Source organism: Seriola lalandi, unplaced genomic scaffold (genome assembly GCF_002814215.2).
Source record: "Seriola lalandi dorsalis isolate HSWRI2012SDOR001 ecotype SW California unplaced genomic scaffold, Sedor1 jcf7180002054920, whole genome shotgun sequence".
Lineage (NCBI taxonomy): Eukaryota > Metazoa > Chordata > Actinopteri > Carangiformes > Carangidae > Seriola > Seriola lalandi.
In genome coordinates, this window is record NW_019525472.1 from 122,323 (window position 1) to 137,261 (window position 14,939).

At 42.3% G+C, this 14,939-nt stretch overlaps 1 protein-coding gene across 2 annotated transcripts in view; it reads right to left on the reverse strand.

Moving 5' to 3' along the window:
- Nucleotides 1-14,939, reverse strand: part of usp54b (ubiquitin specific peptidase 54b) — a 55,696-nt gene that overhangs the window by 40,482 nt on the left and 275 nt on the right. For both annotated transcript variants that reach the window (XR_015436160.1, XM_087169891.1), the window contains exon 2: nt 4,747-5,348. Coding sequence is in view for 1 of the 2 variants with exons in the window: in XM_087169891.1 (XP_087026017.1) it covers nt 4,747-4,902 (156 nt within the window). In the remaining variant the exon portion in view is untranslated. The remainder of the gene's footprint in view (nt 1-4,746; nt 5,349-14,939) is intronic.

The window sequence follows — 14,939 nt, forward strand, 5'->3', positions numbered from 1 at the left end:
TATTCTCTTTAAAACGTGTAAGAGCTGTATGAAGTTACTGCTAATGCTAACAGAAGATAGATTAAAAACATTCAACTGGTGAAACACAGGGTGGCTTTGTGAAGTAGCCACAGGAAACACAATGTGTTTGTCACCCTAGAAAGTGCTAACCATGATCTGTAGAGTAAAAAGTAAATAACAAGAGTTATTACACCTTTCATGCTGTTCCCACGGTAACTGCAGTCTTTATCAAATCAACCACACCTGAAATATTAAGGATTACCACTTCAATTTAAAGTGTATAACCATGACACCAGATCGCAGGATAGATCAGCTTTAAAAGTTTCCTTATACCAACTCAGAACATGGGGCAGGCAGATTTCTGGTGCTACACAGCTCACTACTGGAATGAACCACAAAGGAAACTCAAATTGGGGACACTCATTGCTCTGAGGGACTTTAAAGTCCTGATTAAACGTACTGATTAACAGCAACTGTGGCCGCAAGTGACGATAATGGAGTAATAATAAATGGTAAGACGAAGTGTAAGAGTAGTACAAGTAGAGTAGAGTCATAAAGTGGGTTCTGGTCCCAACGCTCTGCTGGTCTTTACTGTGAAGTAACGACATCTTCCTGATAGAGAACTAGATCAAGATTTATGAGATTTTATTTATGACTTATACTAAACTATAAGCATAAATAAAGAGGTTATAACACATAAATAAAGCCACTTATAAACCCCTTAGCTTTGTTATAAAGTGGTACCTACTATTTCTAAATAAAACCCACAAAATTGTAAATACAGATTAACCTAAAAAGAAGTTTAATCCCTTCATTACAAAAGCATGAAGAGAATTAGAAGCACAGCTGCTGTCGTTAATGATAGGAAATATTACTGGGGATCACTGAGGTCGTGTGCTTCACCTGATCAGCGTCATAAACTCCAATCACATTCAAACAAGACACCATTCATATTCAGTGTAGACAATAAGGGGCTCTCTATCTAACCAGCCTGTTCTAGTCTTTCCCTGTGCAGCTATGTCTGTCACATCATGCTGGGGTTTTTTTCTGCAACAGACTTTTTTCCACAGCAGACATTTTTACTTATCATCGCACAAAAAGCCCATTTGTTATTAACAACAATAACTTCCTTCTATTCAAGTGTCCCAGTAAACCATGACAGTGTGACAGTGAGCCCGCATGCACAACACCAGGACCCTGAAACTGAGGCAGCTAAATGGAATTCAGCCATCATTGATTTTATTATTCACACCTGTGCTTCACCTACTGTGACATGTCAAAATATCCTGAGTAAAAGAGGGCCTTTACATTTGCTGGCATTCCTGCTATTCCCTCCCTCCCTCCCTGCCCTGCAATGTTGCCTCCTGACCTCAACACTGACCTTCACACCTGCTCCCAATCCTTACATTGACCCCTGAGTATACAGAACATGCCCCTTTGCTTTGTAACTCCCTGCTTTATTGTTGAGTTTTACTTTTGAATGTTACAGCCGTGTGTTATTTTTTGGTTGATATTATGCTTCTTGCTAAATTCTGCATTGGATAAAATTGGTCAGCCACCCTTATACAGCAAAACAAAAGTATAAACCAATCTATGCAGTAAACGGTCCTGTATCCTCTGCCTCTGACAGAGCTGGTAATGCAGACCATCACATCAGCAAAACTACTCAAACAAGGTATCCAGCTAGAAAATGTCAGTCAATGTTTTCTTGGCGTTGCTTCATCTGCAGTGCCACCCTACAGCTGGACACATGCAAATACTTTATAGTGAACATTATTTGGTCTTATTGCTCAGGATTCTGCCCCAAGCAATTATAGGAACCAGTTCTGTACTGAGCAAAGTATCAACATTACCACTAGACTGTTCTCTGTTTGATTTGTAGTTTCTGAAAATGTCAATGGGTTCCTTAGTTAAATAGTTAAAACTTACTTTTATTTCTAAAAAAAAAAAAAGATTGTACAAGTGGCTTAAGAGCATATTGTGGATGTGTGTCAAAGTCAAACCAGCACAGGTTTAGTCACAGGATTTGTCATGTGTAATGTCAATTCTCCTTAGTTGATACAAACACACAGCTGATTGGTGAAACTGTAGTCGTCATTTCATCACTTTTGTTTTCATTTGAAACTTAAAATTTTTACAATTAATGTGAGTAAAGTGCCAAAATCTGAGTAAAAATTAAAGTTTTCTTTACGATTTTCATGCTCATTTTCCATTTTCAAGTTTTCTCTTATTACAACAGCATCACAAAGACACACACACAGACGCACACACATGCATACCGCTGCCTTATGAGTGAACGTATGTTTTCCTGCTTCAAAGCCATTGTGCTCTGCAACTCCTTAAGCTGTTTTATTTTTCACCTGCGTTCACACCGAGAAAAGTTGCTGAGCATGTACAGTATGAACACACACTTCACCTCACAGCACCTTCCTTCGCTCTCATTAAATCACACACATCATCCACAACAACCGCTGCTGCTGCTGCTGCTGCTGCTGCTGCTGCTGCTGCTGCTGCCGCCACCCAGCAGCTTCACTGCAGCAGCGGGGGGTTCAGTGCCTTGCTCTAGGGGCCCTCAGGGGCAAGGAAGCAGTGCACTAGCAGTAGAGAATTAAACATTACAGTGAGCAAAGAGAGCTTGGGTCAGTTCAGTCAATCAGTTTTACATCAGTTTTGATGATCAATAAATGATCAGAAAGTCTGTTTTTAAGGAAAAATTCAAAACATCGACTGGTTTCCACCTCTTCAACGTCAGGATTTGATGCTTTTTTTTATATTTTTGTATCATTGTAAATTAAAAATGTTTTGGTTTCAGATTGTTGGTCAGACAAAACAAGCAATGTCAAGATGTCACCTTACGCTCGGGTAAAATAGGACGGCCATTTTTCTTCTAGTTAGCATTTGTACGTTTTTACATTTCACAAACCAAATGAACAAATGAACCGATAAAAAAAAAATCATCTTAAGTTGCAGCCTTACTGCTGATAGGGTGATTCTGTCCTAAACCTGAACTTTGACCCCTAATGCTTAATCTCAATCTAATAACATAAAAAAGCACACACACACACACACACACACACACACACACACACACACAGTGAAACAGCCAACGAGCACTTTAACGTGCTCTCGGTTTATCCTCCCTTGTCTGTGTCCTGTCTCACTCTCTTCTGTGTGTGTGCGCATGTGTGTGTACATGTGTGTGTGTCCTTGAGGTGGCCCACTTCTCTCCCCGTTGAAGCTGCTTTGCCTTTGTTAGAACATATTCTTCATCTAACAAATAAACTTCATGTCCTTCACTTTGTCTTTTCATCCATCTCTCCCTCTTTCCCTCCCTGGTTTTCCCCTCTATCTCTCATCCTTTCACCACACTCGTTTTTTTCCCCCTCTTACCTTATTTGATTCTTTAATTCCACTCTTTCGCCCAGTAGTATCCCCTGTAGTCTTCTCATCAATTTTGTCATACTGTATACTCCTCATCCCTCTTTCTTCTCTTCTCCTCCTTCAGCAACTTTTCATCTTCTCATCTATCCCACTGCTCTCTTCAACTCTCCCTAAGCTTCTGCCCCATCACCTCCCTCCCTCTTCAGCTTACTCTCTCTCTTCTTCCCTTTCTCTCCCTCTCTCTCCCTCTCTCTCTTTCAAGCCAGTAGTGAAGAAGCATTTATGTGTGTGTGTGTGTGTGTGTGTGTGTGTGTGTGTGTGTGTGTGTGTGTGTGTGTGTGTGTGTGTGTAGAGAGAAAAGAGAGAGAGAGGGGAGATGCAGCGGTAGCAGCGCAGTGTAAGCATCTCCACACACAGACTGGATGTCCACACTGAAGCCAGACTGAGCATCGGTGCCAAAACCCACCGAAACACGCAAACTGCCCGTTAATATGGTGCTAATCTCATCCCTGTCGCATTTAAATACTGCAGTGTGATGGGAGGGCGGGGTGTGTGAACTGTGTGTGTAGCTAAGTAGTAGCTACTTTTTTTTGCCAATAATGCATAAACGCATGACATTTCGCAGGAAACACTATTGCTGTGACAATAAAACACAACAGTAATCCCAGCAGAGCACTGGACTCACGCATTAGCATTTAGCAGTTAGAAAAGTGACGCATTTTTTCATTGTATTGGCTTCGTAATCCAGCACATTGGATTTGACAGGAAACAGTGCCTGAGATTAAAATGCTGATATTCATCTTTAATATATTGGTGTTTACAACCACATCAGATCATCAGTTTTGGAATTGTTTCCATTCTTTACCACATTTGTCCTGTTTTTTCCAGGGAATAAATGTAACTGGACAAGTTCCAATGACGTAAAATCTAATAAAGTCATCATATTTAATACAATTGAAGTCTGTGGGTTGTCTGAAGTCCCACAAACTTCAACCAGCCATCTTCCTGTGATCCTCTGCTGGCCTGCACTGCAGCAACCCTCACTTCTTGTGTCTTTTGGGGAGTTTTTAGCTGAGGTCTGGTCTTCAGCAAGTGTGGAAAAGTTCGCAGTCACTTAAGTGTCCCAAAGCCTCCAAATACTGTAGGTTTTTTATTAGCAAAAAATTGCCAATAAAAAGGTCAAAACTATTTGGAGTCTTCAGTGAAAATTGCTTTGGTCAAACATCCCAGACTTAAAATATCTGACACTAGCCTGTGGATTGAGGTCAGGTGACTGGTTCTAAATATCTCCATGATAAACATGTTACTCTCCTAATACTTTGTGAGTGCCCCGAATTTGTGTGTGTATGTGTTTATCCGACTGACCTGCAGAGCGCTGTTGAGGAAGCAGCTGTTCTGTCCCGGCTCGTTGCTCAGGCCTTTGCTGGGTGCAATAGAGGTCATGGTTCTCGGGGTCACCAGCCCCTGCACCCCGCCTGCTGCTCCGCCACCCGACGCAAAGTAGTTCCTCTTCCACGACATCACTACCTGGACGCCCCCGTTTCCACGGCGAGGCGCAAAAGGGGCGGGGCAGCGGACCAAGCAACGGCCTCTATGTCACTCCCATGAGAGAGAAAGAGTGAGAATGAGAGAAAAGCAGAGGAGGAGGAAATGGAGGGAGGAAGACGAGGGAGGTGGCGGCGGTAGATCGAGGAGAGGCGGTGAGTCTTGAAAGTGGAGCTGGCACCCATACAACCCTCCCCCTCTCCAGCCGTGTTTTTTCTTTAAAATCTGTCCACTTGCTGGAGCCAGCAGTTGGCTTTTTGTTTTTCTTTTTTCTAGCTCCTTGGATTTAGTAGTCTGTGTTTGAGGACATGAGAGCGTGTCCAAGGCGTCCTTTGGCAGATTCTGTCAGATAAATGTTGATTAGGCAGCACTGCTGCTCCCATGTGGAGACTCCTTCAATGCCTTCTTCTCTTTTACTTCCCCTGTAAGACATAAAGACCAAGCTGTTAGGACTGCTCACACAAAACAGTGAGAACAGCACGAACAGACTAAACAGTGGGGGAAAAAAACAAATTAAAACACACAAAAAAATTGTTTTCTGCTGTTCACTGTATATACTCCAAAATATACTGTGCATGGAGAGTCCTGTCATTAGTTTGAACATTGTTGGCAATGAAAATAAATACTTCAAATGTTGTTTTGGGGGTTAAAAAAGTACCCACTGCAGCTAAGCTTATTCCACTTGGATTGATGACAACATACTGAAGGTTTCAGGGCAACTAAAGAAGGTCAAAAGTGTATGTAGCCCACCCTCAACTGGTGGAAGGAGAGTTAGCTTGCTATCTATAGTGATAGCTAGCTAACACTACTGACTTAGCCTAAATATTAGTCTGATAATATGTGTGTAGCATGTGTGGGGACAGTGTTATGCTTTAAATAGGCCTTGTATTGCAATTGAGGATTCAGCAACTGACTTTTAAAATGCATGGATCCATAATTTTGTGAAAAGGTCACTTATTGCCAACTTTGCAACTTTACAGTCTTCTTAGCTTTTTGTAGCTTGGTTTTACTGCATATTTTCTACACAGGTGAGTCGTACACAGACAAACCCCACTGTACACAAAGTTAGAAACTAGCTAGTAAAAAGAGTTGAAAATCTAGCAACCAAAGAGCTGGATTTTTTGTTTGCTAATGTTGTTCCCTTTCCTCAGAAGGTAGTTGTTTGCTCACCCCCCAATGACCAAAAATTGATTACTGCAGCTTTAAATGTGTAGGTTTGATTGCTTTCGCACCATGAATCATGATAATCATCACATGAACACAACAATGTTAGTCAGGGTAACGTTGCATCAGTGATATGACACAGGGACCGCTTGGAGAAATCTGTTATGTCACTTTATAATCGGTACTTAGGGACTTTATCTGGAGCTTATGCTGGTGCAGCATCACTGTGCACAGTTTCCGAACTGTGTGTGTGAGATGGGAAAAAATGAGGCAGTCAGTGTGTGTTTGTCACCAGACAGTATGTGTGCGTGGGTGTGTGTACATGAAGTTGCGTAACACCACACGGCAGTAACTAACAAATCCGCAGTGCCCCTCTACCCTCCACCCTCCCTCCCTTCCTTCCCCTATAGCTTCCCAACTTTTGGCAAAGCTCCCTCGCCTGGTTGTCGGGTTGCGTTGCCGCCACAGCACCCCCCTTGGCGAAAGGCCAGAGGGCGCAGGGATGCTGCGGTGAGCAGGCGAGCAGCGTGGGCTGTCGCCATGGCGATGGCCACATGGGACTGTGGTGGCAAGGTGGGGTGATGAGGGGGTGGGATGGAGGTAGAGGGGACGTCGTGACAAGTGAAAAGCATCAGAGCGAATATGAAAGGAAACATTATGCAACTGTTAGACGACAAAAATGCAATGTCAGTTCATCTACATGTCACACAGTCTATCTATCTATATGAAAAAACAGAAATCCATGTTCGATACATTCATCCATAAACAAACAAGTCCAAATTGCCAGAGGATTTATAAAAGGATTTGGCTGGCATGCCCCTGTGTGCCATTTTCCTCCACAGCACAGCATCCTGAGCTTCTGTCTCAGCATACAGTGTGTGTGTGTGTGTGTGTGTGTGTGTGTCTCCCGCTGAGCCTGTGGAGTGTGTGATCACACATCCCCTCTCTCCCTCTGACTGCACCCTACAGCCACACACAACCAAGATTGCTCTGGCAAGCCCTCGCACAAGCGCTGTTTATGTGGCCTGTATGTGTGTGTTCATGTGTATGTGTGTGCATGTGCGTGTGTGTCCCCACATCTTCGGCTAGTTACCATGGAAATAGGCCAAGCAGCAGGCACGCGGGGGAAAAGCCGAACCATGTGATTTAACAGAGAGACACACTGTGCTGCACTGGTTGAGAAAGCACACACAGACACACACACATACACAAACACATGCACAGACACACAGGGCTGGCGAGTGATGATGATGTGTATTGATGGTAGAGAGTTCCTGGAAGCCAGAGTGAGTCAAGGCACAAGTCAATCAAACTCCCTGACCCTGCGCTGGCAGGCATAAGGAGACCAAGGACCTGTGGTCACAGCCCAGACAGCGACCACACACCGAAGACATTTCCACGTGTGATGTTGAGGCGAGGACACTGGTTGTACATCCAGACACAGACACAGTGTGTGTTAGTGTTCACAGTCTGTGTGGTTTCATCTCCTTATGTTGTGGAAATCAGTCCCTGCTTGACTTTGAGCATCAGGATGGAAATCTAGGGTTATGTTTAGAATTAGCAGCAAGTGTAGGTTAGACTTAAAAGCCTGGTACACCCAAATTATTTGTGATGCACAAATTATTGAAAAACTCATCACAAGTGTCTCTTCCCAGAAACTTTGCTCTGGTTAATTCACAGACCTCAGTGTCAACAGTTTTCATTGGAAATACTTTCTACTTGAGAAGTAGTCCTTATAAAAACAGCTGACATCATGCTCTGTGGAATTTTAAATGTCATTTATTCTCAATGCTGTGAAAACCACAAACATAATTCCTTTCACATCCAAATAACTCATAGTTAGATACCACAGGCCTAAGTGAGGAAATGTACTTTTCAGTAATTTTAGTAAAGTGACCTTTTAACCTTTTCAACTCCACAGACATTTGGCAGGTTCATCATTACAGCCCAGCATTATTCATACCCACAGAACTGTATTTTATATTTTAGTCACGATCCAAAGGTTTCAAAACTTACCAAACAGGTCAGATTGAATTATTAGGACATGTACTTTATAAAAACAATATTATGTAAAAATGAAACCTTGAATTTTAATACACTGGATGGCCAGTAAAATAGAAAACAGGGCTCTTGTGATGTAGTGCAATACAAGTTCATTTGTTTGTGTGTAGATTCAGTTCTAAGGTGCATTTTAATGCTGCTGTTTCTAATAATTTGTCCACTTAATTTGCATATACAGTATGAAGGAGCCAAATGTCCCAAACACCTGAAAATATGCTTTTCAGTGCAACAACACCACAAACTACAGCTTCAAAATGAAAAGAGTCAACACAACAATTAAAAGGTTATGTTTGATATTCTATACCTATCTTATTGTCAACAAATACCATGAAAAGATGAACTCCATCCAACTAACAACTAATGTCTGTGTATCCAAAAACTATTAACAACACATAAATGAGACTGACGGGCTCCTTTATTACCATGAGCATGGCCACTGTAGTTTATTTATACCATCTTGCTGTCGTAAATATATACCGGCACACCAAATGTGTATTCATCCACTGAAAATAGTCCTTAAGAAATTCACTATTTACTCCTGTTTGAGTTATGATTGCTAAACACAACAGTCCCCAGCTGTTTGAAGAAATTAGTGAGGATTTTTAAAACAAATTAAACCATGATTGAAAAAACCATCAATGATTTTTGTCTTCACTAGAAACCAATGAGACTGCAGCACTAACAGAGTAGGGAAGCATCGATGGTTTTGATCTTTTTGTGCCATCTGTTGACAAAAAGAAAAACATTGAACATCATCATCAACCTTATCCTTTAAGAAACAATAAGTTTCATTACAGGAGTGTAGTATTAGACCGTGTTGAATTTACAACAGGTTCTTTCGATTCTCGTCACTCAAGATTTCTTCAGTCACAAAAAGTGACCCAAAGGTTTGGGTTTGGATGTTGAAATTATATTTTTCAGTTTATATCTAAATGGATGAGTGAGTCAGTGTGACAGCAGATGATTACTTCTCAATCAATAAAAGCCAGCGAGGACGCAGCTGGGAGCACTGAGGGCAGAAAGCTGTTTTTATGGTTCCACTACACTATCACCACTGCTGCTACTGACACTACAGATATTACTACTACTTCAACTCCTAGTGTTGCAAATATTTATAGTGCTCTTATTTCTGCTAATATTCCTTCTTGTTTTCTTTCCATTTATCGGTCGTCTCTCTGCCTCTTTATATCTGTCATCTTCTATTTCTCAACTTTTCCTGGGCTCATCAAGCGGCATGCAGAACTTCAGAGGGATTTATCCGATGACAGCATCTGAAGGATGGCCCAACGCCTATTTGAGCCCCGGTGCAGCGTGACACCTCTCTGATCCACAATTTCTGCGATTAATGTAAATATTCGGCAAAAACATCCCTCCACATCCATCTGTTATTCCGCTGCTCCGTCAGATCAACATTCGAGAGGAATGGCGCAACACATGACACATGGATCAAGCATTTCTTACATTTCCCCATCCAGTCTGAGTTCCCATTGCATGTTTCTCAAGTTGTTTACTCCCCTTCTCTTTCTCCGTCTATCATTTCATTCCATCTCTCGGTGCTTTGGAAAGAACACAACATTTATTTCTCCTTGGGATTGGATTTAGCATGAAGCTGTTTTGCTGTGGTCTGTACTGGAACTGCTGGTTTTCCATCCAAATATGCAATGTATTATGTGTCAAACTGGAAAAGCTGAATGGGAATAACAAAATTTCCAAGAATCCCCTCTGCATCTTGCAAAGGTTTTTATGCCCACTTATTTCTACAGAGAAAAACAATTACTCAATAACTCAGAGTGTGATTATCAAGACACCAACATTTGTCTAAAACAGTGGGTCCCAGGTTTTTGGCTTGTAACCATTTCTGAGAAGTGAAGCAGTTTCTACTCTCAATCCATTGTCATAGGTTGCAATATGTTTTACTTGGAAACTATCCAGTATTTCAAAAAAACATAAAGGATGTTTATTATTGAATAATCTAGGAACGTCTTGTGTCCCAAACCCCAGGTTAAGCACGACTGTTCTAACATACACTATGTGGCCTAAAGTATGTGGACACCAAAAAAACCCCACACATTACACTCATATGTCATTGTTCAATAATGGGTGTTAACATGCTGCTATAACAGCCTCCACTCTTCTAATTTCACAGGGATTTTCACACATTCAGCCACAGGCGCATTAGAGGGGTCAGCCTCTGACGTATGGGTGATATGGTTTGGCTCGCAGCCATCCCATAGGTGTCAGATTGGGTTGAGGTCAGGGCTCTGTGCAGGCAAGTCCAGATCTCACTTCTTTGTGAACAGGGGCATTGTCGTGTTGAAACAAACTGTTGCCACAAAGTCTGAAAGACACTATTGTCTAAAAAAATCTTTGTATTCTGAGAAAAACAATCCTTGATCGCGTCACATGATCTTCCTTAGCAGATGGAGATGCCAAATAGTTGTTGATTTTCAATTTTCAATTTTTGAAGACCTCCTTAGGACTTGGACTTTGATGTCGGAAACTGCAGTTGTCACCTCAAGGTCCATTAGTTGCTGATCTTCATCTTGTGCATTTGAGCCAACATGATGAGCGTAGCTAAAAAGCTCAGAAAAATGGAAATTTGAACATCTACACTTTTATTAAAACTTGGCAAAGTCAATCGTGTGATACGTTTAAAAGCTCCAGAGCTGCTACTAAATGGACCTTGTGGTGAGATTGTTTTGCCAGCTGCTATTTCCAAGGTCAACAATGGACTTTCGAGCTCAAGTCATTGAACCTTTTAGCCTTTATTTCCCTTAATTCAAACTAAAGGGTTGAAGCTAAAAGTCCACAAAAGATTGTGGAAAGGGGTGTCCGCATACTTTGGGACATATAGTGTATGTGCAACATCTAAAATATGACCTCAGCGAAAGGTCACAGAATAGATCTTCAGACAAAGCATTTTGCACATTCAACCAAGGAGATTTCGATCATTTCAAAATTCAAAAACTGGCCTCAAGGTTGGATGGAAATAAAATGCTGTTAATGACACTGTTTTGGATTTTGAATTTACTGTCACCGTTTCTCTCTCTCTCCTTGCTGTGGGTTAGTGTGGCTCGGTGACAGTGACACCAGTGTCAAGCAAGCTGGACAAAGAGCTGATACTGTCCCTGAGGACAATGGGCTGTCTCTCACCCTGTCTCCCTCCCACTCAAGCAAACATAAAGACGAGAAGTGTACTTATATATCACTTTAAACGAAAGAATCTCAATCTCTCTTTCTTCCTCTTCTGCCTGAGCTTTCCTCTCTCCCTCCCATTCACTTTATTCTTGTTCCCTGTCTCTCACTTTCTTCCACTGACCTCCATTTTCCATTCTCATTCACTCTCTCAACTTTTCCCCCATTCATCTGTCTTTTTCCTTTCCATTTCCAGAAAACTTCACTTCACATGCATGTGCTCACTCAAACACAAACACACACACACACACGCACACACACACACACACACACACACACAAACACACACACACACACACACACACAGTAGTTTTCCTGTAACTGGGTTATGTGTAACTTCAAATAGCCCTAGTTGACAATAGGGAGAACCCAGAGTTCAGCCTCCCTCTGTGCTTCACTTTATCCCCCCTTGAATCTAAAGAGAAAATCTAAAGAGAAGTTTTGTGTATATATATATATATGTATATATGTGTGTGTGTGTGTGTGTGTCTCAGAGAGAGGGAGCATACAGCGGGCACACATGCAACTGCATGTGTGAGCATATTACTAAGACTGAAATCTTTTTTTTTTTTGCAAGCGTCAAGGTCATTTCCCCGCTCAGACTCTGTAACATTAAAGTATACATGTGAGAACACACGCGTGATCACATGCACGAGCACAAAGACAGACAGACAGACAGACAGACAGAGACACACACACACACACACACACACACACACACACACACACACACACACACACACACAAGCTATAACCTAGATGCAACCCATTATCTCCATGGCACATGTGCACACCCAATCCTATTAGTAAAAAATAACAAGAGGGGTGAATATTTACTTAATATTTAGGTTATTACATAACCATCCTTATTTACAATGCATGATGGGAATCACGTGAGGTTTCTACAGTTTAGATCAGAGTATAAAGAGAAGAGAGGAAGAGGAGCAGGGTTTAAAGGGTGATGGAGAGAAGGAGAAAGGAAAGGAAAGTTGGAAATAAGAGAGGAGGGGATGCAAGAAAAGAAAGAAAAGCAAAGGAGAGAGAGAGCAAACAGAAGAGGACAAAGGAAAGGAAAGAAAAGAATATAATTGGAGAGGAAAGGAAAGGAGGAGGAGAGGAGGTCAGGGGAGATCAGAGGAAAGTGAAGGAAAGGAGAGAGGGGAAGGAAAGGAAGAAAAAGAAATAAGGGTGAAGGATAGGAAAGAAAAGGAAGGGACAGGAAGGGAAATAAGGGGAAAGAAAAGATTAGAGAGGAGAAATGAGAAGAACAGGGCACAAGGCAAAAGAGAGGAGAGGAAAGGAAAGGAAAAGGGAGGGAATGAAAGAAAAAGAGGAGATGAGATGAGAGGGAAAAAAGAGAGAACAGGGAAGAGGGAAGGAGAAATGGAAGAGAGGAAAAAGTGGGACATTAGATTGAATAACCAGTCGCATGTCAAAGAAAGAAAAAGAGAGAAAGAGCGCTCCAGCAGATGGTAAAGGTCAAAGGAGACATATAGTGTGAGCATGCCTTTCTCTTCCTCTCCTCATTCTTCATCCTCTGCCATGACTTAATCTGCTCTTCCCGATACCTCGACCCCCTCATAATCCCATACATGCGGACCCAACCAGACCAAGACCACTTTAACTGAAATGCCAATGATAGATGAATCCCCTGGGAAACTGAGACACAAGCCAGGCTCAGTCACACATGAACACATCCAGAGAGAAATGCTCGGAGGATTTAAGCCAATTAAAGTGTAGAATATAAGTGAATTTAATAGAGTTACATATGCTCTAAACTGTTTCTCCACATAACTGATCTGTCTGCAAACACACACAATAAGTCAATGAGACCTTGAGATCGATTGTTACTTCAAGATAAACACTTTGATTAGGTGATCCTCTGATTGGCTATGTGTTTGGACTCTGGTGATATAACAATTCATTCTGAAATGCAACCAATAAACTGTTTTTATCACGTCAAATCCAAACAATCAGAGAATAGTCCGAGAACTTATGAGAAAAAACATTTTTGTCACATGTCAAGTTGCCCGACTGTCCGCCATAGCGACACACTACATCACACAAATCACTCTGATTGGTTTGACTATTTAAATAATGCTAGTGGAAACACCCCCAAGTAAAAATCTCTGAGAGGGAAGAGGGAAGCCAGAGGGCTTTTCTGGCAGCGAGGACCACGGCTAAGGACAAGCTATTTTGTGGATAAAGGTAATGTGAGTTTACCTTCCAGGACAACTACACAATAAAAGCCTGCATGGCCTGGGACAAGAATACAAGAGTATACAGTACAGAGGCTACAGTGACAGACCATAAAATATGGAAACAGCAGTGTATATAAGGACATGTCATGTTAAATAAAGTTGGCTTGGAGATGGTGTTTTTAAGCTAAAACGGGATGAGTGGGTAATGCCCACGTGCAGGCAGCAGACACGCACATTAACACACAAACCCATGTGTTGCTATTAACCATAGTGCAAAAAGAATAGCAGAGGATTCCAGAGTATTTCATCTCCAAAAACTAAAATTGATGATAAGTCCAACTTAAATGTCAAGGCGACATTTCAGCTCAGTGTGTGTGTGTGTGTGTGTGTGTGTGTGTGTGTGTGTTTTGTTTTCATGATGTTGTGGGGTATAAACTTGTTCAACCAGCCTGACAGATATAAAATGATAGTGTCTAACCCTAATATAGGAGGTTAAGGCTTTATTTTAGGATTAAGCCTTGGTTTTGGGTTTAAGTTATACTCGAGGGAAGGTTAATATCAGGGTTATGTTGGAGTTTAGGTGTGTGTAATGATGGTTAAGGTTAGATTAAGGCTTCAGGAGTTACTGTAAGTCAATGCGTGTGCGCCTGCTTAATGAGGGTATAGCCAGTACCATATTTTCCCCTTTTTTTTGTAAGTATTCACGTGTGTGCGCGCGCGTGAGGCACGCAGCAGAGGGCTGTGTCACCATCTCTAATGTGACGGTAGTGTTGTGCTGACGGTGACGTGGGCCCCGGTGAGGGGGCCAATGTCATCAATCACGCAGATCGAAACCGCAACATTAAATCAATAGCGGCCCCCGGGAGCGATGACAGCAGGAGCGTGAATCCGCCACGGTAAAAGGCTGCGGTCTCTCGGCCATCCATCAACAAGTCCTCACAGTGTACAGTCCACCAAACCACCGCGCGAGACCAAGACACGCAATAGGCTACAGGACGGGAGCCACGCGCACAGTAGTGGTATGCACCTGACTGGATGGATGGGACAGTCTGAACAATAGTAACACCTGTAACTGAAAAACTGACACTGTGATGCAACCGGGATGAACTTGAGGGGAAGGGACTTTAAAGCGCCAACAGAGTATCTGCGCAGGGGGGAATAACCGACCCAAGACCACCTGATCAAATAATAAAGCTGTCAAGTGCAACAGAGGGGTACCGAGAAGCACGAGGAAGAGTTGCTCGTGCTGCTGATGAGAGAGTAATGATGGAGTTAATGAAGATGATGATGAAGAAGATGACAGTCATCCTCAGAGACTGTCACAGGAACACCTTTGAAGAAGGATCACATCTGGCCGACACGCTGATTACCCCCCCCCCCCCCCCCCCCCCC